Here is a 23,981-nt window from a genome sequence, read left to right as displayed (position 1 = left end):
ATTGCATCCTAGCTACCGCTGGTGCTTACACTGTTATGTAGAAGCTGCATTATGAAACACACTGTTGATGTGACAAGCTGATATGTAAAGCAGCTCTAAAAAGGCTTTCTCACTGACTCCGATGTTAGACAACGAACTACCAAAACCAGAGCATTCCAAGAGCTGCATTCACATTGTCAAAACACCCAGAGATACCACCAGCATTTCCACTGAATTCAGTCTTTATTTACTCCACTGCACATCACCTAAAACACTTTCCTTATCACACTGCCAACAGGTTTCCACGAGAAATCACTGCTGATTATCAAGCAGCAACCTGAGCTGACAAAAAAGGAAAAAAATTCTAAATCATGTCGCCCTTAACTCAAAATGATCATCACTTATGGCATTCATTTTATTTACAGAAGACATAACTGCCAAAGATACCCCTACTATATCGTGCATTGTATAGCTGAATGATATATTTCACTTGCAAAAAATTAGTTTTCTCAGTAGGTCAATGCTGCTTTTAACTACCCCACACACACCTCTTAATTAGCTTCATATTTCATAGTACCTGATTTTTTTGCTTACCCAGATATCTGCCTTGGTAGTAATTGGTTTTCCTCCATAAAGATTGATCATTTCAGGAGCTCTGTATGACAGCGTTGTATACCTAGCAGTATATAATTGAAAGAAACACAGATGAGAAGTGTGCCTCAGAACCGCAAGTGTGTTTTCCTGCATCTCCCCCGCACACACCATTCAAACCCATGCTTCAGATACGCGCCTGGAACTGTCTTACGCAATACAAGTAATTTATTGCATTTGCAGCATCACAGAGAATATCTGGAGTAGCAACATAAAATTATCATACAAAAGAATAAATATTAAGTCAGTTGTGTGATTAAGTCAGTTAAAATTTGCTTTTAATATTATTTCCCCAGCACATGTAGTTTTGCAAGAGTCACTTGGCTTAAACACTGCAATAACCAGTCATTTAAAACATGTAACCTAAGACTCCTACCGGAGTATTCCCTATCGCATACTGAAACATACAGAATGCAGACTTCAAAAAACTAACATCTCAAAATAATTACTAAAACGCTAGTCAAATTATTTGTCAGAGCTGGAAAAAAACCCTTTATCACTTTATAACTTGAGAACAACTAGCCTGTATTATTCCTCTGCAGTAGTTAGCCTGAAGGGGCAAACCCAAACTAATACATGTTTTCAAGAATGAGCCTGTAATAAAAGTTAAAATGTTTTTCTGATCAGTCTTAGGAGAATGAACATGGACCTTACTCTACAAGTAAGACTCTACATAAATCCATTCCAATGCTTATTTACGTCAGTTCTTTTTCTCTCATTATCATTAACTGTATTAAAATAGCACAAATTTAAAATATCAAACTCCTAAAATGGCCAGCAGCCAGACATAGATTTTTGAACAATTTAATTTCAAAACAGCATGCTTTTTTCCAACAGTTTTACCCTTCGGGGTCTCAGTTTTGCAAAAACAATCTGTGAATACACAGGAAAAAAAAAATCTATGTTACCCAATAGTCCCACTGTTTCACTCTATTTATCAACTTTAGTTCAAAATCAAGCATTCAATCAATATTAATCAATTCAGAGTAATAAAATACGTGCACACTGCACAATAATACATGGAGTTTCCTAGCACCACAATTATTGCTTATGATAGGCCACTTACAAGTGAACTTACTTTTTAATCTCTTCTTCAACCACATTAACACCATCTTTTTGAGGATTAAGATATTTGTTGGTGGCACTGCCAAAATCACAGAGAACATAGTTCCCGCTATCATTTAACAATATATTCTCCACCTTGAAAGGAAATCAACACACAGAAACATTAGATGAAAATAATGGCATTAATTTCCAAGTTAACTGTTACTACGTGTTCTCACACGCAAACAGGAAAGTTCTGGGAAAAAATCAATTGATAGACTTGGCATGAGCAAGAAGTGATCAATCAATCAGGTTGGAAGAGACCTCTGGGGTCAAGTCCAACCAGTTTAGTCCCTCTCTTTACAGCTCCACCAACAGCAAGTGCTTCCCTAACCAGAAGTCAGTCTCAGTGAAATACCTCCTATATTTCCAATCCTTTTTAAGTAGATCTTGAATTTTAACCTCGATGTTCCTTTTTGTTAAGTTCATACCTTGAGATCCCGGTGAACTATAGGTGTTTTGCACTGATGCAACCGGGCAACAGCTTCACAGGTATCACAAAATATTCTCATTACTTCTGACTCAGTAAAGCCTGTCTGCAGACGCTGATTCATCTGATTCACAACTTGCCCAGCTAAAGAAACAACAAGATAATTTTTTTTTAGTCATTATTATCATGTACACAAGTAGAGACTTATTTATAGAAAACAAGTCCACAAATAAGATGCAAGAAAGTTTTCCAGTCACTGTATTTAAATTAAACAAACCTGGTTTTCCAAATGCACACTCTTATATCGTCCTAGAGAGAGAAATTACTGTCTCAAGTGAAAAAAGAGGTCCCTATGACTGAAACTCGTTTGGGATGAATTGCTGCAAACACAAAGAAGCATCCATCGCACAAAGACATTACCTCAAACGTGTCTCCAGCGTTTAGATCCGTAGCCAAAACCCTGTCAGCCAACCAAGTTCAATTTAATTCATATTCTAGACACCCTCTCTCTTTGTCTCTCTGGGAAACAAATTAAAAAAAAAGGGGGGGGGAAGGGGGGAAGAGCCCTGAACCCAGCCTTCAAGAAAGACTTCACTTAACCTCTTCATAGGTTTCTTTCTAAGTTCTGGAATCATTATTTCCCTGTTTCTGGGGGAAATGCCATCTCGTATTATGATGTCAGTGCCTAGTTACCCTAAATTTTAGATAAACTTAGAAGGTAAACTCAATGGCAAGTTTATTCCCATGCATATGTGAGGTAGAGAAAAAAAAATAATCTAGAAACTACCTTTTTTTAACATATTGTTTGAAACAAAGTTACATTATAAAGCAGGACCACAGGACAATGTTTTTTTTGGCCGGCATTACCAACACTATGCTATGCTCATTTATAAGAAGTCATCTGTCAGATAAGACTAAAGCATCTTTAATGTTGTGATCTAAAACAAACATAGCAGAGGGAGAACAGCAGTGAGAAGTTTGCCAATCTTTACTATCGAATGATGTTCCAGCTACATGTTGATTAGCACAAGCAGAACAGAACAACTTCACGTTATACAAATAATTTCCCTGTTTCTAGACATACTTAATTACAAAGCCGTGTGAAACTGACTTTCACATTTTCTCAGTGTTTAACAGCTCAGTGCCTCAACAGCAACAATGCAAACAGAAAAGCAAAAAGAACTAATTGGATTCCAGCTGTGAGATGTATATTTTAACCTTTTATGTTGAAGCAATAATTCTAAGTAAAATCCCAGGTGATCTATACAAACATTTTCCCTGCATTTACTCTGAAAACCTGGTTGTCGTCTCTTACCTCGACAGTACTCCATGAGAATAAGTACCTCCCAAACATTATCACTGATGGAGTTAACAGCACAATCCAAATAGCTCACAATGTTCTTGTGCCCAGATAACTCTTTCTGAAAAAGAAAACGCACATTACACTTCAGCACAGAACAAGTTAAACAAATAGAAGACAAGTTTTCAGAGAACCATTTATGATTTCACGTTAGGTTAGCCTCTGTCCCACATCCACTGCTCTTGAGACAGTACCACACAGAACATAAGCTCACCACTCGTGCCCGTCCTAAGCTAAACTGAACAACAGTCTCTCACAGTTATTACAAAAGGTAGCTGGAAAAAAGCCACAACTGTTGTAGTCTGAACTATTACAAAGTTATTACGCATGAGCAACTGAAGGTGTCCCCAAGGAAAAAGAACAACTTAGAAGAGCCACTTTACATGCAGAATTAAGCAAAGCTTATTTCACATCTGACTATATAAGTGTTGTTATCTGTACCACACATTTGCTGCCTATAAGATAAGTTAAGGTTAACATAGAAGTACCTCATATTAGATAATTCATAGAATCATTAAATAGGTGCTGCTATGATTAGAATACCTGTAAGCTACAAGTGTATGGAAATGGAGATAAATAGTCTTCATCGTATCTGCTGGAAGGCAATATAACAGATTTTCTCTTGCCCAGTCAGCAACTAATTTTTTTTTTTAGCCTGTCAAGTAATCATAAGCCCAAGTGTGCCTGACTAAACCTACTAGTTTCTCCTTATTTGTTAGTCACCTGATGAAAAATAATACCAACTCTAATGATGTAGGGGAGTTCAGCTACACTCGTATCAGCATACCTTAACACTGGACTGTAACTTCAAGAACGTGCTTACGCCTACTCAAGATGACAGCACTTGTAGAAGCCACCAGCAGTATCGTTCAGCTAACAGAGCTGTGACACACAGAGGCCTTGAGAATTTAAGTTACCAGTGCAGAACTGGAAGAAGTTACTTACGATTGGGAGCCACGTGTACTGACCTAATTGAATGAGGTCTCAAATACATTTTTTATCGTTGCTTTAGAAGTTAATCACGCATCAACCCTAAACTCAGCATTACTTTCTCGAGCTAACAGTGCAAAATCAGGACTGTAAGGTGAAAAGAAAAAGTGGTCTAGAAGCGATGATCACTGAAGAGGCATTTGGTGTACATATATTACAAATTAACACGTTCTCCAGTTACAAATAATGGGCTTCTTACCATAATTGTAATTTCTCTCTTGCATACGTTGAGATCCGGCACATTATTAACATACATTCGCTTCAGTGCACAACGTATCCCACCATGGGTACGTACCAGAAACACAGTTGAGAAGCCACCTGGAAAAAAAACAGTCACAAGCAAATTAAGTTACCTGAGTTTTTGTTATTCCTCTAGCCAACATCACTACACACTAAGATATGATTAAGAAAGTCTATGTCAGTCATTGAGTGAGGAGTAACGAACACTTAAAAAGTTACGACGATTTGCTACCTCAATCCATTTCACACTGGTGAAGTATTCTTGACAAAAACATAAGGATCTTACTATTTTGTTACAACATTAAACGAAAATATTGGAAAAGTATTTCACATTCAATTAAATTTATAAAGCCTAGTGCAAATTCCTCGTATTCAGGTATCAACCCTGAAGTATTTTCAGAGTCATCCAGAAACCTGAACAAAGTGAAGGTATTCTCCAGATAGTCAATTTGTAAATCCCCCAATACTTGATAAAGGTTAATATCAATTCACTAAACCTACATTTTAAAACATAAAAATTAAACTACTAAGAAAAGAGAAAGTCTTGAGACACTGAAGAGGTCACGCAATTTTTCAGCATAGCCTGAAGACAGGTAGAACCTCCCTGCAATCACCTATGAAGTAGTATTTTTATTTAAACCCATACTAAATACACAGTTAAGAATTAAACATTTTCCCACAACTAGACCAATCAGGAGCATTCTTAGTCCAACAGCGGCGTCAAGTGTGAACCATATACTCGAGCCCATCTCCCAGCTTCCCAGAATGAGGTTTTTCTTTTTCTCTTCACTGGTAGAGAATAATCATGCAGACAGGAATTACACGGGGAAGCAAAGTGAAACCACCTACGCAGAAAGTCCTTCCAAATGCTCAGGCAAGCCGAAAGGAAAAACAACCCTCTCCCATTTTATCTGCCTTGTCTTAGTCTTAGCTACTGCTCAAGGCAGCACGCAGGTTACATTGGCATCACCTCAGGGTTCCCAGGCACAGCTTTCCCACAGTTGTAGGGAATCTGCCTCACGGAAGAGCTCACGTCAATCCCTGCCTGCCCTAATTGACTGCTCTCTGATGGTAAGCCAACTATTACCACGGGAACTTTCAGCTACTGCAAAAACTCAGGTATACAATCAGGACAGCAATATGCAAATCAAAGCGATTAACTCCTCTGATAATCAGGCAGCCAAATGAAATGCACACGTTCCGTGCTTCCTGATACCATCTGCAAGCAGTGTTTGTTCAGTATAATGCACCTCACGGGATACAAGTCTCGTGCTTGAACAAACGTGCACATAATAATTTACAATTGAAGAAGTTAAATTTTATTAGGAAATCTTCCTGAAGATTAAATAACTATTATTTTTTAACTTAATTGAATATTTAGCCAAATGAGATGCTATGCTGTCAAAACAGAATTACTGCCAACTTCAATACAACAGTCTAGGTTCTGCAAAATTATCATACTTAACCTAGTTTACTCAGGGCCTTCCCAAAACACTAACAAGGCACTTGCTCTTCAGTTACTCAAGTTCTAATGCCAAACTCCAGCTGGGCTGAAAACATCCTACAGGGCTCCCCCAATACCAGCCTGGGGAATTATGAGAAGAGTGATGTGCAGACCTTCATTAGTGGAAGATTTTTTTGTACTGTCTTCTCAATAAGAAGAGGCTTTTGTTAAGCACCAATACTTGACCAAAAATATAGAGCAATACTCAGGTAAAGCACAGAAGTCTAACTATTAGAAGACAAAAATCACTTCTTTTTAAACACTTTTATAGCCTTAAAATTCTCTATAACTAGCAGGAGGACAAGAACAAAATGCCAGGTATCAAGTTTCCCTGACAGTTGTTTTTATGTAACCAGAGCAGACATGACTGGGTAAAAACAATCACTAGGAAGTAGTGAAAAAACTCTAAATCCTCGGACAAGTGCTCTTCTTGCCATTAGGTGGCAATATTAACTAATACTCGAGCCCTGAAAAAGCCCTAAAAGCAGGCCTATTCCCCATTTTGCCAAGGAGTAAATACGTGACCTTGAGTGGTTTTCCATTAGTAAATATCACTGCTAGAGAAGCCCTTTCAAAGAACCAAGGGGAACAACTCTGAACAAAACTTGAATAAGTATATTAATATTTACAGGAAAATTAATAGCCACCAATGTTCTGGGAATCTCTATCCAGCAAACCCCCAAACCATTAAATTTTAAACCTCTTAAGTCATTTCTGATGTTAACCTTCTCACTGAATGCACCGAAGCAAGCTATAATCAGTAAACATACATGAAAACTCTTATTAAACATTGCTGTCTGAGGGGAAGGAGGTGGGTACATACACAGCCTTGTCCTATACAGAAACTCAACCAGAAATAACGAGTAGTTGCTTTGCCCAGAGACGCAAGATCGCAGGCTGAACAGAACTACACTTCCCATGTCCGCCAGCATAGGAGCTGGCTTTTCACCAACATTTTCAGAAGCTGAAAAAATTTTGTATTATATCAGTGAAGACTGAAGATGCACTCAGTTTTCCATAACATAATGCATTCAAAAAAAGCTTAAAACAAAACTGCCATAAGCTATGGCACATAAAAAGATGACAAGGGAGTTCCAGATGTTAAGCCACCATCTTCTCTACACACTTCTATTCTTTAGCACCCACCGTGACAATTCTGGTTGACGCTTTAAATTCTTAATATAGCCAAGTCACAGCTCCCCCACAGCATCCCACAAGTACCTCCCCATCGCCCCACCGACAAGAAAAACCACACCATGCTGCAGTTGGTGCACAAGTGTGAACCGTTTTATGGACTACGAACCCACCCAAAATGCAGATGAAGGCCAGTCCCTCTCCAAGCAGTAGCATGAACAGCCTGCAGACAGGCTCCGAGCAACATGAAGAATTAAACACCTTCTTGCAATTCCATACTGAAGGACAGCAGTAAGGCCCCATTAAACGTTGCAAGCACATGCTCTTCCCTGGAAAAAAACCAACTCTGACCTCTACAGCTTTATGAGCTGCCAAGACACCAAAGAAGCCACTGTCCAAAAAAAACAGGACACTTATGAAGAAAATCAGGAACTAAGTAGTCCCCCTCCACAAGAAAAGCATGACCTCACAAAAACCAGCTCCTAAGTACAGAGCATGAGGAAAGGCCCCTTTTCAATAAGCGTTACACACCACATCAATGTGCTATTTTTCCAGGAGTTCTGAGTAAACTCCTTTCTGCCCCAGTTGCAGAAGAAACCATATCAAGAGCTATTCCTTGCAGCTCAGTTTTGATCACATCTTCACACAGTATATAATAAACACAGGAGATTCTTGGAGTTAAGACAGTACTTCTGTGATCCTGATAACACTGCTATCCTGTCACACAGCCCCCTCTTCTATCCTGCTGCTCAATTCCTTCTCTCGTGGTGTACTGCTACAACGCCCATAACTCCGTGCATTCATTGGCATCCTATTAGGATAATTACAGCGCGCTTCTTCAAATTATCAGAAACTCCCTCCTTCCCATTAAGAAAGGTATCAGTTTCCCAGCAACGCGACAAGAATTCCTGCAACAGCTGGTACGTACCTCATGTTGTATGCCAGGCTTCCAGAGCAGGGGTTGAAGGTCATGCCAGTTTTCATCATCCCCGTACACTGCCACCACTTCACTCACGCCCACATTGCTGCCTCGTGGCACCACTCACTGCTAGCCCTGAGCTTGGCAAGAGCATTCCAGCTACTGGAAAGATGTTGTACGTCAACCGTCCCACCACCCTGGCTGTACGGCTGCCAACCGAAGCTGTAGCACCCCTGCATGCCCACTGGCCAGAAAGCACTGTAAAGTGGCCCTCCTGCTGAATAAAGTGTACTAAGTGACACTAATCGTACACATGCACGTTTACATTTTTATATAATTATATATATGCTCTTGTGCGTGTACATGTGTGTATATTTTTAGTAAAGCATATTCCACAGGTGTCGGTCATGAACACAAGGCTCAGACACAGCTCCATCACAAAGAGTTGACAGATGTTGCCTGCACTCTCAAGCGCTCAGCATTCCCAAAGCCAAGAGCAGAAATAGATCCCTACTTTTAAACCAAGCCAGTTCTACACACACACATTTTGGAGTTCGATATTTCTCCACTTTATTTTAAGCGCGCAGGCAATGCATTCCAAGGGACATACCACTGTTCCTCTTCCCACTGCCCACACAAATTCCCACTGTGTAACAATGTGAATATCAAGGCTGGTTTAGACAAGAAGCACTGCTTTCTGCAAACCAGCAGCTGCTCTTAAGGCAGCGCTGTGAATCGCACACCAACAGGAAACTGGTAATTTTGGTTTATTATTGATAATAAAAAAAAAATAATACCTTTGAGAGAAGGTTCCAGAAAAGCTTGGATCAAGCTCTCCCATGCATGAAAAGACTTTCTACAGACATCTCTTCTGTCGACCCAGTATTAAGCGCATTTTAAAAAATTATAATTTAATGAGGCGATACAGACTTCGGAACATTCTTTTTCTGTACAGAACAAACCTGTTCTAGCCAGCTAGTGTCCTACAGCACTAGGCTGGATTGTCAACTAAATCTACTATGGACAACTTCCAAATTTAAGTGCTAACATTGTAGTTCTAGATTTAAGCAAATTTTGTCTGACAGCTGGCTGATTGAGACACAAGCTTTGAACTAGCCAACAGCACAAGGAACAAACCTCAGCACCCCACATTGAAGACAATCATGCTATGCACCCTATCTGCTTCTCAGAGGATCCAGGTGACTTGCTATCCATAGCTGACTACTAACTATAATGACAACACTGGTTCTGTGCCATCTTCTGCCTGCCTCAGCTGTTTTGCTTCTAGAGAAACAAAAAAAACCCCAATTTCCTAATGCAGATAAAGTTGCAAACTACTTGAACTGAACACAGCTACTGAAAGAGACCCACTTGCAGTTCCTGCAATCTTCTGTCAAGTTTAAGGAAGATGAATCCATATTGACTGAAGAGCTGATTTAATGCATGCTCTAAAAAAATGGTAAACATTTGATGCACCCTGTAAGTAATACATCTTACCCACCTAAGATAAAACATTGTGTTTCTTAGGGTAAAACTGGATACTCTTGTTAAAAGAAATATGAACAATCTCTCTACATTTCCATTAGTCACAACCACTGTAATACTTGCATAATCCAATGCTATCATCTCCTCTTGCTATTCACTGAAAAAAAAATCTAACACAACACGTTTCCTTTGTACAAGCCTACAAAGTTCTGTTGAGTATTGCTGTTGAGTTCCCCATACACAGTGCCTTACAACACTCAGAACAGCATCCCTTACTAACTTGGCATTTTTACAATCTCCCTAGCTGGCATAAACCAGTTATTGAATTTTAAAAAAAAAAAAAAAAAAGAAATATAAGTTCAAGAAACAGAACCCACATTTCTGAAGCCAAGAAACACTTGTCAAGAGTGACAGCTGTTTGCAGAGGCAAGCAAGATTTTGCTCCGAGAGCGCTTCACGTCATTGATGCTTCCCTTTCCAAAGGGAATTTATTTCCAAGAACAAATAGAAACCCACACAACAGAACCCCACCAACCAACCTGAACACTGTATTTTTTTGATCAAGGTCAAGACTGTTGACTAAACATTTATATAAGGGATTACGCTGTGTAATCTAGGCCAGAACAGTTAATTCAGTTCCCTTTCACTGTGCCATTAAACCTCTCGTCTCACAAACTTTAGCACACTAGACATATCCTGCTACTCAAGGTGTAACCAAGGTGATGTCTTTAGGCAGGATGTGCTTCCTGCCCAACTTTTCACGAGAAAGCTTCTCAACTTGTCCAAGACATTGATAAGACACCTGTAACGAGCATCCACTCGCACGCTTTAAAAGAAAAAAGAACGAAACAAACATACAAACAAAAACCAACCACGCACACCAAAAAACTTCAAACAGCAGTTGTATCTTCAACAAGTAGAAAAGGTTTTTTTCCCCATCCCTCCTGACTTTGTTCACTGAATTCAGCTCCGTCTATAGTTCACTCTGAACTGAAAACAGGGGGAGTCTGGAAAGCAGGACAATGACATTACCTGTGAATATAAACTAGACAGGAAAATGAAGTTACTCAGTCTACACCACTGAGGCTATGATCAACAGAACCCACAAATTCAATTCATTTTATAGAGAGATTTCAAATATCATTTGTTAAGCATTTTTAATGCACACAACAGTTTTTTTTAAAACGTGAACCCCAATATAATAAACAACCATGGAAACAAAATACAGTTACAGAATGCTTAAATGAGTGGGTATAAATACACTATATCCCTAATATGCAACCCACTGCAACTTTTTGGAACTAAACTCCATTTTCATACTTAATGGTTACCACCCAATTTAAAAAAATAAAAAACACAACACATCTTTTCTTGAACTAACTCTTACTTGCTCTGTAGTTTGTCCTTCATTTTCCTTGAAATTACTATTGTCATTGTGATTTAAATACACAGGTATAAGAATCCAAATCAGAGAAAAAGAATGTATCTATAACCTCACACATGAGTAACTCACTCACTCAATACCACAAAGCCACCATGGCACAGAAACGAGGCACAGCACAAGGTTCCCAGCGTCAGCAAAATGGCCCGTTCTACAGCATCTTGGACAAGTGCCACATGTCGGTGCGACAGGAACAAAAGAGTCACCAGGCTATGCAGAGATAAACCAAACCACTCACAATGCTAGAAGCATTTCAGACTAAGACACATGTCATAGGAAGATTCTCTGGTTTACTATTTTTCTAAGGCATCATACACTAAATCAGCAAGATGAAACACATCGCTGCCAGAAAGAGTCCACAGTCTCACTCACATCTTCACGCCCGAGCGTAACCACCAGCAAACTCGTTTTTCGTACATGAGCATGATCAAAACTGGATTAACTGGCTGGAATTAGTTGTTAAAAATATCTGATGTGAACATTTGAGGCAATCAGTGTAAGGATTTTCATTATCTCACCTCATCTTCTCCAGCTGTCTGCAAATACTTGCCTACATTTAAGTCCTGATCATACTGAAGGAGCAGATATAGACATAGGTGGCAGATGAACAACAGGGGACCAATAAATTTTCATTACAGCAAAATATCTGAGATTTGACCTGCTTATACCAATAAAGAGAATTAAAAAATCTTCTAGATAATATTATTTCCTTGGCACCTCCATGGGGGCAGGCAGTTCTTAAAGATCTATCTGGTACATGTTGAATACATTTGAATACTTTAATTCACATACAAAACATCTCTTTACTAAGGCCGTTATCTGAGTTATTTTACATCACCTTTACGCTTGGGACTCTTTCAGTAATGATATTTCCAAACTACACACTGTGACATTTAACAATTTAAAAAGATACACGGAAACTTCTAAACAGTATAAGCAGCTTGAACATTTTAAATAAACAAGCTATGCTGCAATGGCAACAGGATTCTGAGTACCAGAGTCAAGCTTATCAACATCATTTAATACCTCTCACACACCTACTGTGTTTCAAGTCAGAGCCAGTCACCAGAGATAACTCTGAACAAGGCAGTAATTCATTACATGGGCCAATCCAGCAGCCCATGTGTTTTTGAGTTAGTCTCAAAAAATCAAAACTTTAGGACCCATCTACCACCTAAACCCAAAGACGTCCTCCAACAAAAACTTCCTCTTACAAATGCAGCTATATAATCCAATGTCAGCTTAACAGAACAGCAAGTCAAAAGGAAGATGTGAAATAGTCTGTTTGATGGAGATAAACGTTTCAAGAAAGCAGAAAGATGGGAAGGTAATACTGTAAATTCAAACTAAGACTGGAGGAACTTTAAGACGTCTACATGACTAAACCAAACTAGATGCAGCACAGAGTGTTTTCTTTTGATGAGCTCCTGTATGAATCCACTGCTTTTAGAACTACTGTAGCAATATAAGCCTTCTTTTCCACCTTTAAAGTGCCTCAGGAATCTCTGGATAGCTCATTCTGAGAACAAATAACCTTCCTGCTGCTTTCATGAGTGCTCATTAAGTAAAAGCCAAGTGATACTACATAAGTGATAACTCATCTGAACCGAACTCAAGGTCAAGGTCTCAACTGTACAGACAAAGATCGTGCTACTGAGCTCTACAGGGAGACACCAGGGCTCTGCAGGATGCCATTACTTCATTTCCTTTTTTCCAAGAAGTTTGTTTGCCTTCACATCATGCACAAACCAGAACTGATCCCACGTCTAACACTGACATGACAAATTTCATTCACGCTTCCTATTCTTGTCTCATGGAACACATGCCATATATTCAAGTCAGGCCCTTATACATGTGCATCCGCAGAGTAATTAAGTGCCTTAGATTCTTTAATGATCTGTTTGCTCTGTATCTGAGACATTAAGTTCAAAACAAAGCACTAAGAGGAATCACCTTCTCCTGCATTTACACCACTGCAGTCCAGAAGAGCACTTGGTTCTGTCAGAGTTCTTAAACAGCACAGACCAAGCCCATGCACATTTAGCAGTTAGATGAAGGTTAGCTCCAAGTCTTTTTCCTCCATAGCTTATCTCTCCAGTGTTCATACAGTTGCATGAAAGTCATTCAGTAATTATCCAAAAGAAAAAAGAAAAAAAAAAAATGTTTAGCAACAGCCTTTCCAGGTAAAAGCACATTCAGTTTTTCAGCCTACAGAATTGCAAAGGAACATAAGAACACATCATATAAATAGCTTTTTAAACTATTTCTTGTTTTATAAGAAAAGCTGCAAAATGCTGCAATATTAACTCTTTAGAACTGCTACTGAAAGACAAGATGCACAGACAGATATCACAGTCCAAACAACAAATACACAAAATGAGAAGTAAAATGAGTCAGTAAACAGAACACGAATTAAACCAGGAACTGGACCATGGAAGTATGTAACTCTGGGAGACATGCACATTAAAGTTTTAAGGCGCCACAGGAACAAATGCATCCATTAAAATAAGGTGCAAGTTTGGAAGGAAGCCAAACATACACATCATTCTGAATGAAATCTCCACAAGTCCTGGAATATCAGAATTCCTTCCATAGTGTTGTATATGGCAATCAAGGCACAGCGCATTGCAGAAGCGAGGAGGAAGAAACCGTCACAGAGCCAGGACGTTCAAACTCTACCCGTATCTCTTGTACAGACTTGCTGTATGACTTGGGGCAAATGCCTTCATCTTCCTTTGCTCCTCCATCTGCAGGATAATGACTCTCCTTAAGGGGATGCAGTGTTCTTCAGACCACTATCAGCTTTGACACCTCTTGAAGATCAAGACTAAAAATGTTAAGAGGTGTTCACTCTCACATGAGTCTACATAATAATTTCTTCAGTATTTTTACCATTTGCAGCAAGGTAAGTGTACAGAGAATCACGGCTAAGAAAGGGCTACCACACCTTTATGGGGAGAACACTGCTAGTTAGCTAGTTTTCGGTTCCACAACACAGACTTTATGTTTTGTAACATCTGTGTTCATGTCGCTCAAGAACAAAGCACCAGTAAAGTGTCTTTTGCTACTCAAACCAAAAGTAATATTCCCCACTTAATTACAACAGACCCCTAGGATCCAGTAGTTTTTTTATTTCCAGTTGTTACCCTGTACTTCTCTGTGCATTTTCCGCCACCCTGCTTCTGTTCAGAGACCTAGTTTCACAACGGACCCCACCCATACCCAAGACATCCCACAGCTACTAGTAAAAAGTAACTAACCTAGACAAGCGTGAGCAAGGAACCATGAATCAGAGGAGAGGAAGGAAAAGGTTCCTACCCTCTTAACTGGTAGACAAACACTCAAGAGACTGAAATCCATTCCCAAGACAATCAGGAAAGCAGGAAAATAGGAATTCATCTTCCTTCCTTGTCAGCAGCTAGACAGCGATGAAGAGGAAAAACAGAACCTAGCCCTTCAAGAGGACAGGGGTTTCACGTTCACTGCCTAACTTCTTAAGCTGGAGAGGAAAATACAGGACAAGCCATCTCTGCTGCAGCAGAGCGACAGACTAGAGCTGGCGTGACCTGTGTCAGTATACTGCTGCTTAGCATCACTGGGATCTGCAAACTAGCCTCAGACTTTCAGCTTAAGGTATCGGAAAAAGGCAAATATTCCCAACATTTCAGGAACAGCTCAGCCGTTCATCCAGGATATTGACAGCTTTTGAGCTAAACCTATGAAAACAAATGAGGAAAAACTTCGATTCCAAAGCAGATGCCTGCAAACCTAACAATTTCTTAGGAAGAGGACAGCACCTCAAGTGATCAAGTTACAATTAGGTGACGGACCCTGTCTGTGTTCCTGGTTAGTCCCAAATGCAGAATAAAATTTGTTCACTAGAACCCCTGTTAGCTGATACTCTCCCAGTCCACATTTTGGCAGGCATAGAGCATTCACAGTGTCAGTTAACACAGCTCTGCTTACAACAGCAACTCGTTCGACTGTTATAACCCACTTATCGAGACTATTATGGAGGCACAAAATAGCCACAACAAGTAAAACATAGCCCAAGGTTAAGAAATTAAACAGCTTCAAGAATGAAGATTTAAAAAGAACACTGTAAACCAAAACAATGCCAGAGACAAGAATCACAACATGATTACCTCAAACACTTCTCCTCTGAACCCAAGGTGAAATCTGTTCATCAGACAGTACGTGTGCATACATTTACAGCTAAAGCAAACAAACATTTACAGCTAGAAAGATGTCTAAGTTCACACAGATAACGTCTATATATTAAAGCATGCTCACGATTCCCCGATGCTAAAGGAAAGCAAGCCTGTAATTACTCTGCTCCCTACAGACCGAGTCCCATCTCTGGCATTAACTTCAGTTCTCCATACACAGAAGAACTGTACCAATACTTCCATATGGGTAACATACTAGTTAATGACTGACAGCTCTGGTATGATGCCAACAAAAGCCCAGAGGAATAAACACACTCGTCCCAGAATCACTGGTTTCTGGTTAATACACGTCTGAAAATGAATTCTACTTTTATTAGCTAACAAAGCTTTTCTTTTCTATGTTGACATGCAAAACACTGAGATCTAATTAAAAAAAAGAAAAAAATTAACTTGCAGTTGAACCAACAAAACATACACACAAAAATAAGATCCTGTGCAGCTTCTTTTCAAGCCAGGCCAAGTCTTTCACAGACAAAGCTGATATAACCTCTATTATTACGTGCCGCCTTGCCCTTTGAGGGTGTCCAGGAGTTTCACAGTACAAACACCTGCACGCACACACCCTCTTTTATGACTACTGTAATATTAGCATGCTTTATCAAAACACATCCTCAAGAAAAAAAGCAAGTAGATGGCACATATATTTGTCACATCTGTCGTCAGAATTTGGCAAAGGAACCACGGCTTGAGTCTGTGCATCATATTAACATGATACTGCTACAAATCAAGTTGCTTCTCCTATAGAACCATCTGACTCTTGGCCACTATCCCAAAAACTTAGCTCAGAATTTCTAGATTCCAAAGTATTTGCTCAGTATTTAACTACTTCTGGGCACACAGAAGTTAAATTGATAACGTTCTTGAAAAAGAACGCAACAATTATGTGCAGTTAACAGAGGCATAATATTACCTGTTCACATACCTTGCAACGCAGAAAGGACTGTCCTTAGGGGATGCAAAGACCAACTCAAAGAGCATTAGATCATGTGTCCGTAAGAGCTGAACTTGGTCTTAGCTGTACAACAGACACCTTTGTCAGCCTGTAGATGTTTCCTGACCTGTTAATTTCTCCATCTATGTAAAAAGAATCACACGACAGCTCTGGAGAGTACAGCGAGGATGACTGTTCTCCCAAAGTACCACTGAAGTCCAGTCAGTACTCTAATTATCTGGCTAACAAAACTGAAGTTAAAGCATTCATTTTGTGTGCTACGTGACATGAAAAGATGTTTTCACCTGTATATTGATGCAAGACTAGGATCACATGCAGATACCCAAACTGCTTCCTGGTTTGTTTTATTTTTCATGACACAGAACACAGCTCCATCCTGCAACAGGCAAAACAACGCTCTTGTTTCCAGTTGTCAGCTGCCTCCATTAGGCTTGAAAAGCCCTAGGATAAACGCCAAACGCTACAGCCTAGGCTCCCCATCTTTCATCACCCAGAGATCAAACCTTGGTTCGGCATCTCACCGCCTGCCATTCTGAAGCCACGCTATAAGTAAGGCAGCCGTGCCTATTACCGGGACTACGCAAGAGCTGCATGTGTACTGGACTATACTCTTAGCCAAAATGAGAATCAGAAAGTTTCAAGTACTTGCACTGCTTTTTTCTCCCTTTATCTTCTGAACAAACCATTTCTCCTACTCAAATACCATCAAAGCAAAACTCTTTGAGACAGAATAACAGGCGTGACCTTTACAGTCATGTGTGAATGTAGATTTGCAATGAACAACTGAACTAGATTCCAACTGAAAGTAAAACAGCAGCCACTGCAAAGAGTGGCAAGTCACGTGCTACATAACCACTAAACTAATGAAGAAAACCACTAATGAACATGTCAGCTGGCCACATGTGAGGAGACTGCCATGCCACATGGTCAAGACAGAAGGGACCCTGCACCAGCTATATTCCTAACACCTGCTACAACAATTCCCTTTGTGCAATCTGAATCTCAGAGTTAAAAAGTCAGTCCACACCACATTTAAATGCGTTCAGGTACTGAAGTTAACAGATCCATTACAATGGCACTTCTCCCTATTTGCCTCTTCAGACCAAAGCCACTTCTTCACACAAGAGAAAGCAGTGCATGCTGTACAGCAGCACACTGAAGAATTTATAGCAGGTGCCAGAGTTGCAAATCCCCTCGATAACTTACTCTAAAGACCGAAAAATCATGGTATGAGAGGTTAATTGAAATGAGGCTTAATAAAGCATGCAGGAAGGGCAAGAAGAACCTTATGCACATCAAAAAGATCATCTATTTGGATTACTAATTGAACTGCTATTGCTAAGACACATAAGGTTAAAAAAAAAAACATACAAGAAAACTTTTAAGACTATCCTAATTCTAGTACTGATTTTGAAAAACTTTCTATGCCTCCTTTCGGGACGACAAGCACTTCAACCTTTACCACAGCTGTGATGCTGATCAAACTTTAAGACTCCCCCTCTTCCCTCAGACAATTAATTGAAGCAAAACCTCCAGGAAAAAACACGTGCACTAAAAACTAAACAGCATGACAATCTATGAACACACAGCACAAGATCTCACAACACAGGACTTGGATTCCTCTCCATTAAGGTGCTAGTTTTCTTAGCCCTCGACTGGAACAGTATGAAAATAAAAGACCCACTGAAGAATAAACGTCATCAAGTACTTGCAAAGACTACACGCCCGATTTAAGCAGGATGGTAGAGCTTGCAAGAAGCTCACTCCTTCACTAGTCTGCCAGTAATGACTCCAAGAGGTTGCAGTGTGGGATGGATTATAAAAGGAGAATGAATTGCCAGTTGTATAAAGCGAAGAGTCGAGGTTTTCACTTGCCCTCCCTGTTGAGAGGTCCTTCTTCACAGAAAACTATGCTTTAACCATCATATTAAATAAATGAGGCAAATGTTCTGTGTTATACAAACATTAACTAATTAACTTGAAAGCAATCACCACTTGAATGGCTTTTTCCCTGCCTCTCTAGCCCTAGATACAAGGTCACTTAGAAAAACAGCAGCTTCCCAAGACACAGCACCAGAAGGCTCAACACCACACAGCTCCAAACTCACTTTTTATCAGCCAGAACAATAAGAAAACCAGTATAACCACTACCACACAGCTTATTTCCACATATACTAGGGCAAAGGAAATAAAGTTACAGCACAAGAGGAGTAATGCGTCATGTTCAACCCCTCCTAACCAGAGGTTCAAGACACAGAAAAGCACAAGAGAAGCCTATGGCCTTTTCTAAACACAGCGACTCTACCTACCGCTACATTACATCCAGTTTGGGTACTTCTGGGAGCAAGCTGCACAGGGTATTACCCAGTTTCTTTCATTTAAGTCTGTAGCATCTCACTTCCACTTTCATAAGCAATGCACTTGCTGGTGGGAGGGTTAAAATGGAAAAAAAAACCATACTGAATTAATGACAAAGTTTTACTTCCTCCAAATGCAGTCAGCCTAGTCCGCCACAAAAAACAAGGTTTTCAGGGGCAAAATCATCACCCTCTGATGCTATATTCACAGCACACCAGGACACCCCTCATTTGTAACTAGGGTGAACATCGGTATCATAGGCAAACAGTAATAATTGGATCATCCTGTGAAATCCAGTTCAGTAAAGCTCACCCACAGCCAGATTAGCATTCCCAGTATGGGACCAAAAAACAAACGCAAAACACACAAAAAAACCCCTCATGCTTGTTTCTAGAACACTACTTCTTTTACTTCAACATTCTTTGCCCAAGATGACTCCAAGTCCAGTAGCACTGGCCCAGTATATTAGTTTACAACTACCTGCTAGTCACATAATGTTTTTATCACGAAATAAAGAGCACGCCATCAGAACATGTAAGCTCCAACCCTCTTCTCTGAAAAGTATAAACCCCAGCTGGTCTAAGCTTTACGTTCAATCACCTCCCTTCTCCTTTTAGTAGGGGACCAAGCCCCAGCTCATTTTTTTGAAGCACTTCTGGCCTCACGAACAAGGAGAGGTATGGATTTCTGCCTCTTTGGTGGAGTACTTCCAAAGGGACAAGAGTTTAGTGCTGTTCCCTTAAAGCGAGGTGGAGGGTCCAGAGGGGACAAACAACAAGAGGACTACTGCCTGACATGGAGTTACCCCATTTCTGTGTTGGACTAAACGTAGTCTAATTAAGAAATCAGGAAGTGTCCAGATATGGTACTAATTGTCCTGGACAAAGGGAAAACAACCAGCCTGAAGAAGCAGTTGAAACTGCAATACTTTAAAGAGCAGATGGAGACATGCAGGACACTGGAGGACAGTTTATTAGCTGTACCACAGAGGGAGAAGCACTACACAGTACTTTTTCTTTTTTGTAAGATGCCACAGCATATGCCCCACGATTCCATTAACGAATTCTGATTAGGAAACAATGAAAGCAGTATGAGGATCATCTTTCCATGTCTGCAAATTAGCTTCCAGGCCAAGCCAGTCATGTTTGGGAGTGAAGCGTGAGAGTCCTGCACTACTCATCTGCAGTCTCCTTTTTTTGTTGTTGTTGGTTTTTATTTTCTTTAAAACATCCGTAACTGTGTCTGCTTGCTTTATCTGTACTCATTAAAAACATACCCGCATACTAAATTTCAGCACAACACTTACCATGACCACTTAGATCTGCTTAGAGTACAAAGACAACTTCAAACCTGGAAAAGTCTTTATTTACTCAGTTTAAACACCCCCAAGTCCTGCCAAGTAATCAGGACTATAAGACAACTGAATATCTTCCAATGCCTACCCTTATAGTCCCCAGAAAAATCAGTTTCACTGCAGGTCTTACACTTCAATAACTCCTTTCTGTTTAAGTCAATGCAAACAATGAGGTAGTATTATTCTCATGTCAAGCCACAACTTTCTACCTCCTCCTTACATAAACCAAGAATGTTTGGGGAAGTTGCTAATTTTCACTTTCCTTTTCACTCCTCACAACATTAGGTGTTTTGCACTGACATTTGAGATCAATTTAAAAGGGTATTCCACACTTTGTCACGTGCAGTTTGCTACAATTTCTGAACTAGAAAGTCTTTTCCAATATTGGCGTCACCATAACTAACTTCCCCGTGCACCATCTGTAACTTTGAAAAGATCTAATTCTCCATATTTGACAGATGTCATTTTCCAAACTGCATTGCACATACTCTTGTTCCACCAAAAGAGAGAGAAGGCCTTCGCTCTGCCTGTATCAGTCATCATTCCGCATACTTCTACCATCCCCTTGAAATGGAGAGGAACTCCTTTTCTACATCAAAGTGTTTAAACAGTTTGAATCTGACAGACATGCAATGCCATTAATTCTAATAGCTAGTAAAAAAGCCTATCCACACCACACCACTGCTAAGAGAACATTACATATCCATTCTGAAATAGGCTCCTTGTTAATTGCATTCATTAACTTAGTAACAATGCTTCATGCTACACAACCTAAATTTCAGAGGCTCATATCAGAGTTTAACTTGTAAACAGCACTTCATCAGCACTGATTAACAGGACCTACCCGAAAAGCCCAAGATCCTCAGTAAAACTGGGTTTCAGAAAATGAAAGAAGAAAGAAATGCATTATGCAAAGGGACTAGGCAAAAAAAAACAAAACACGTTTGTTCCCTCCCCGAAGGAGGAGGATTATTAAGCAGGGGGTTTATAAAGAGTTAAGTATTAATAATACATTGCTATATGACTAATATAACATCAATAACACAAAATTATTTATAATTGTTACTAAGTCAAGGGAAAACCTGACTGTCAATAACTAATTCCTAGATGAAAAGCAACTTTTTCATTCATAACCTACTGCAGTCAGCCAGGAGTAGTGCAGTGCCACTTGAGAACTCGGTCACAGGGACCTTCTCGCCAGCCACACAGCTGCTCCCCACATACACACCATCACCCAGCTGACCCCAGCACTCAGAGGAGTTGTAAGAGCACCTCCAGCTGCCTCGCTTCTTCCCTACCACCTCAACCATGCAGTTACGCCACCTGGTATTTTCTTCTCCTCTAAGCCTTTTCAGGTCCTCCCTACTGAACAGCTCTGGTGTTGGCTTTGCAGCCTCCTCCCGAGATGCAGCAGATTTACGCTGCCCTGACTCACATCACTTCTAGTCCTCGGCATCCATGTTTAAGAGACCACATAAAAGCTGTAGAAAACTTTCCATTTTAGTCACAAAATTAAGGAAGTCAATTTGCACAAAACCCAACTGTTAAAATCCCTCCGTACTCCCCTGCCCCTTAAGGGCTATGAATTTGTTTCTTCAAGTTACAGAAAGAGGAAGAAAAAAAATAGTCACCTACTGTGACTCTTAGAACAGCACATTATGACAAAACTTTTACTGATATGGCTAAACTGAACCAAGCACCACGCAATTTTTCTCCTTTCCACTACATATATGGTTTTTGTGTTACCTCCTCAGTTTGTTCAGGAGCCTACTTCCAGAATTTTTTTAAGAAGTCGCTATCCTGCAACCAGACCTGCAGAGAAAGGACCTTCTGTCAGACCACAATGACTTGGAAGGAGCTCTGAGCAAGGACCACACATATTTTATGCAAGCAGGTATGCGGTTGGCCAGGCCCTGACTTCATAAGCCAAAACCAAAACATTGCATTCTAAATATTAAGTACAAATTCCACTATACTACTAAAACTTTTTCCAGATAGCAACAAAAATTTGAGTACCACCCATAAGTTTCTATTTTCAATAGTAATAGTATCTGCATGTACTTGTTAAAACTGCATCTTAAATCTTCATCAAGAAACACACATAAGCAATGAAAGGTTACTGGTACATTTATGCATAAACTACTCTAAGTACTACACAGAAAGGTCAATGATAAATTATTCTACCCACAACATCCAAAGCAGTGTGTTCTAGTGCTGTGAAACTCAGTAACTACAAGTATCCAGGACTAGCCCTGCACTCAGCGGCCTAGGAAGTGAATTATACTTTATGCCTCACCACATCGGCCACCACCGACTCGGAGAGATCCACCCTGCGCTGTTCCCCTCACACGGAGTAAAACTCAAATATGGCTGTTTGGATGACGGCCCATGCCAGCGCCTGTTAAAGCACGACTAACAAGGTCTAGCCAACTCTAGGACTATCTGAATTCACACCACTCTTAGACTCAACGACATAAAGTGCAAGTTGAGGACGAGAATTAGCAGCCAAGCACCCTGCAACGAGGGGAGGGCAGCGGTTCTCCGCAGCAGAAGTTGCTAACACGGCAACTTCGCTCGTGACCCTGCCAAAGTCTGCTGCAAGGAAGACCACGGATTTTAATTTTTGGGTTTTTTTTCAGATTAGCTGGCAAAAGCCTACGACAGGATTAAACCGCCCTGTTCGGAGGGTACCGGCCGCGCTGCCTCCAACCCCGGCCCCACCGGCCGCCCGGGCTCTCGGACACCTCACACCGGTGCACTCCCGACAGTGTGCCAGGGAGCTCTAAGCCACCTAACCAGCCCCTGGCACAAAAAAAACCAAACCCCCGTAACCGGCTTACGGCGGGCAAGCGGCGACACAGGGCCGGGGGGGCGGTCCCGGCACGGAGCGGGGCAGCGGGCCCCCGCCTCGCCCCACGGCCGCTCCCTCCCTGTCCCACGGGTACCGAGCACGGCCCGGTCCGTGTGTCCCCCCCCCCGTTACCTTCCGCCAGCAGCTCCTCGGGGGTGACCTGGTAGCGCCCGACGGCCAGCACCTTGCCCAAGGCGACGCCGCTCGCCCCGCCGCCCCCGCCGCCGGAGCCGACACACGCCGTCCCGCCGCCGCCGCCGCTCCCCTCGGACTTGGGCATCCGAGAAAACTTCTTCATGGCGAGCGGGGCCCCGGCGGGCCCGCGGGACGAGCGCCGGGCGCAGGCGGCTGCCCGGCCCCGCGCGGCGCGGGGCGGCCGAGGAAGAAGCCTCCGGGCGGGGAGTCTGAGGCGAGGGGCGGCCGCTGCCCAACGGCTGCCGGAGCGGGGAGGGGGCTGCCCCGCTTCACATGCCGGCCGCGCCCCCGCCCCGCTTCTCCTCGCCCGCCGCCACCGCCGGCTCCCTGCGCCCGCAGCGACGCCCGCTCCGGGAGGAGGAGAGGAGCGAGGGAGGGGGCGGGCACGGCCCAGCCACAGCCCCGCGGCGGGTGCGGGGGGAAGAACCGCGCTGCCGAGCGCAGCCGCCTCAGCCGCCGAGCGGCGCGACGGCGCATGCGCGGCCCCAGCGCCCCCGCGTGACACACCGCCCCCGCCGCCCGGCCGGAAGTGAGGTTGTCAGCCTTGGTCGCGCACGTGGCGCGAGGCGCATCGCGCTGCCCGCCCGCCGCGCGCGCCCCTGCCCTCACGCCTTCGCGCGCGCGGCCACCCTGAGGGGCTGCGGCGGCTTCGCGCCCTTTCCCCTGAGGCGCCGCGGAGCGACGCGGCCCGCGGAGGGAAACGCCTCAGCCCTCACCGCACCGACCCCGCACCGCTGGCCGGGCGGGTGCGGGAGTGCCCTCGGGAAGGGCTCTGCGGAGAGGGGCAGCCTGGCGCGGGGCAGGG

The 23,981-nt window shown here is 41.9% G+C and overlaps 1 protein-coding gene across 1 annotated transcript in view; it reads right to left on the bottom strand.

The window, feature by feature from the left end:
• Positions 1-23,305, bottom strand: part of BMP2K (BMP2 inducible kinase) — a 50,870-nt gene extending 27,565 nt beyond the window's left edge. The window contains exons 1-6 of the mRNA XM_068403575.1: positions 23,114-23,305; positions 4,714-4,832; positions 3,480-3,585; positions 2,166-2,308; positions 1,709-1,830; positions 574-655 (exon numbers count right to left, since the gene is read on the bottom strand). Coding sequence (XP_068259676.1) covers positions 574-655; positions 1,709-1,830; positions 2,166-2,308; positions 3,480-3,585; positions 4,714-4,832; positions 23,114-23,279 — 738 coding nt within the window. The 5' untranslated portion in view covers positions 23,280-23,305. The remainder of the gene's footprint in view (positions 1-573; positions 656-1,708; positions 1,831-2,165; positions 2,309-3,479; positions 3,586-4,713; positions 4,833-23,113) is intronic.
• Between the last annotated feature and the right edge of the window lie 676 nt (positions 23,306-23,981).

Source organism: Nyctibius grandis, chromosome 6, assembly GCF_013368605.1.
Source record: "Nyctibius grandis isolate bNycGra1 chromosome 6, bNycGra1.pri, whole genome shotgun sequence".
NCBI classification, from domain to species: domain Eukaryota; kingdom Metazoa; phylum Chordata; class Aves; order Nyctibiiformes; family Nyctibiidae; genus Nyctibius; species Nyctibius grandis.
This window is presented reverse-complemented; position numbering and strand designations above follow the sequence as displayed.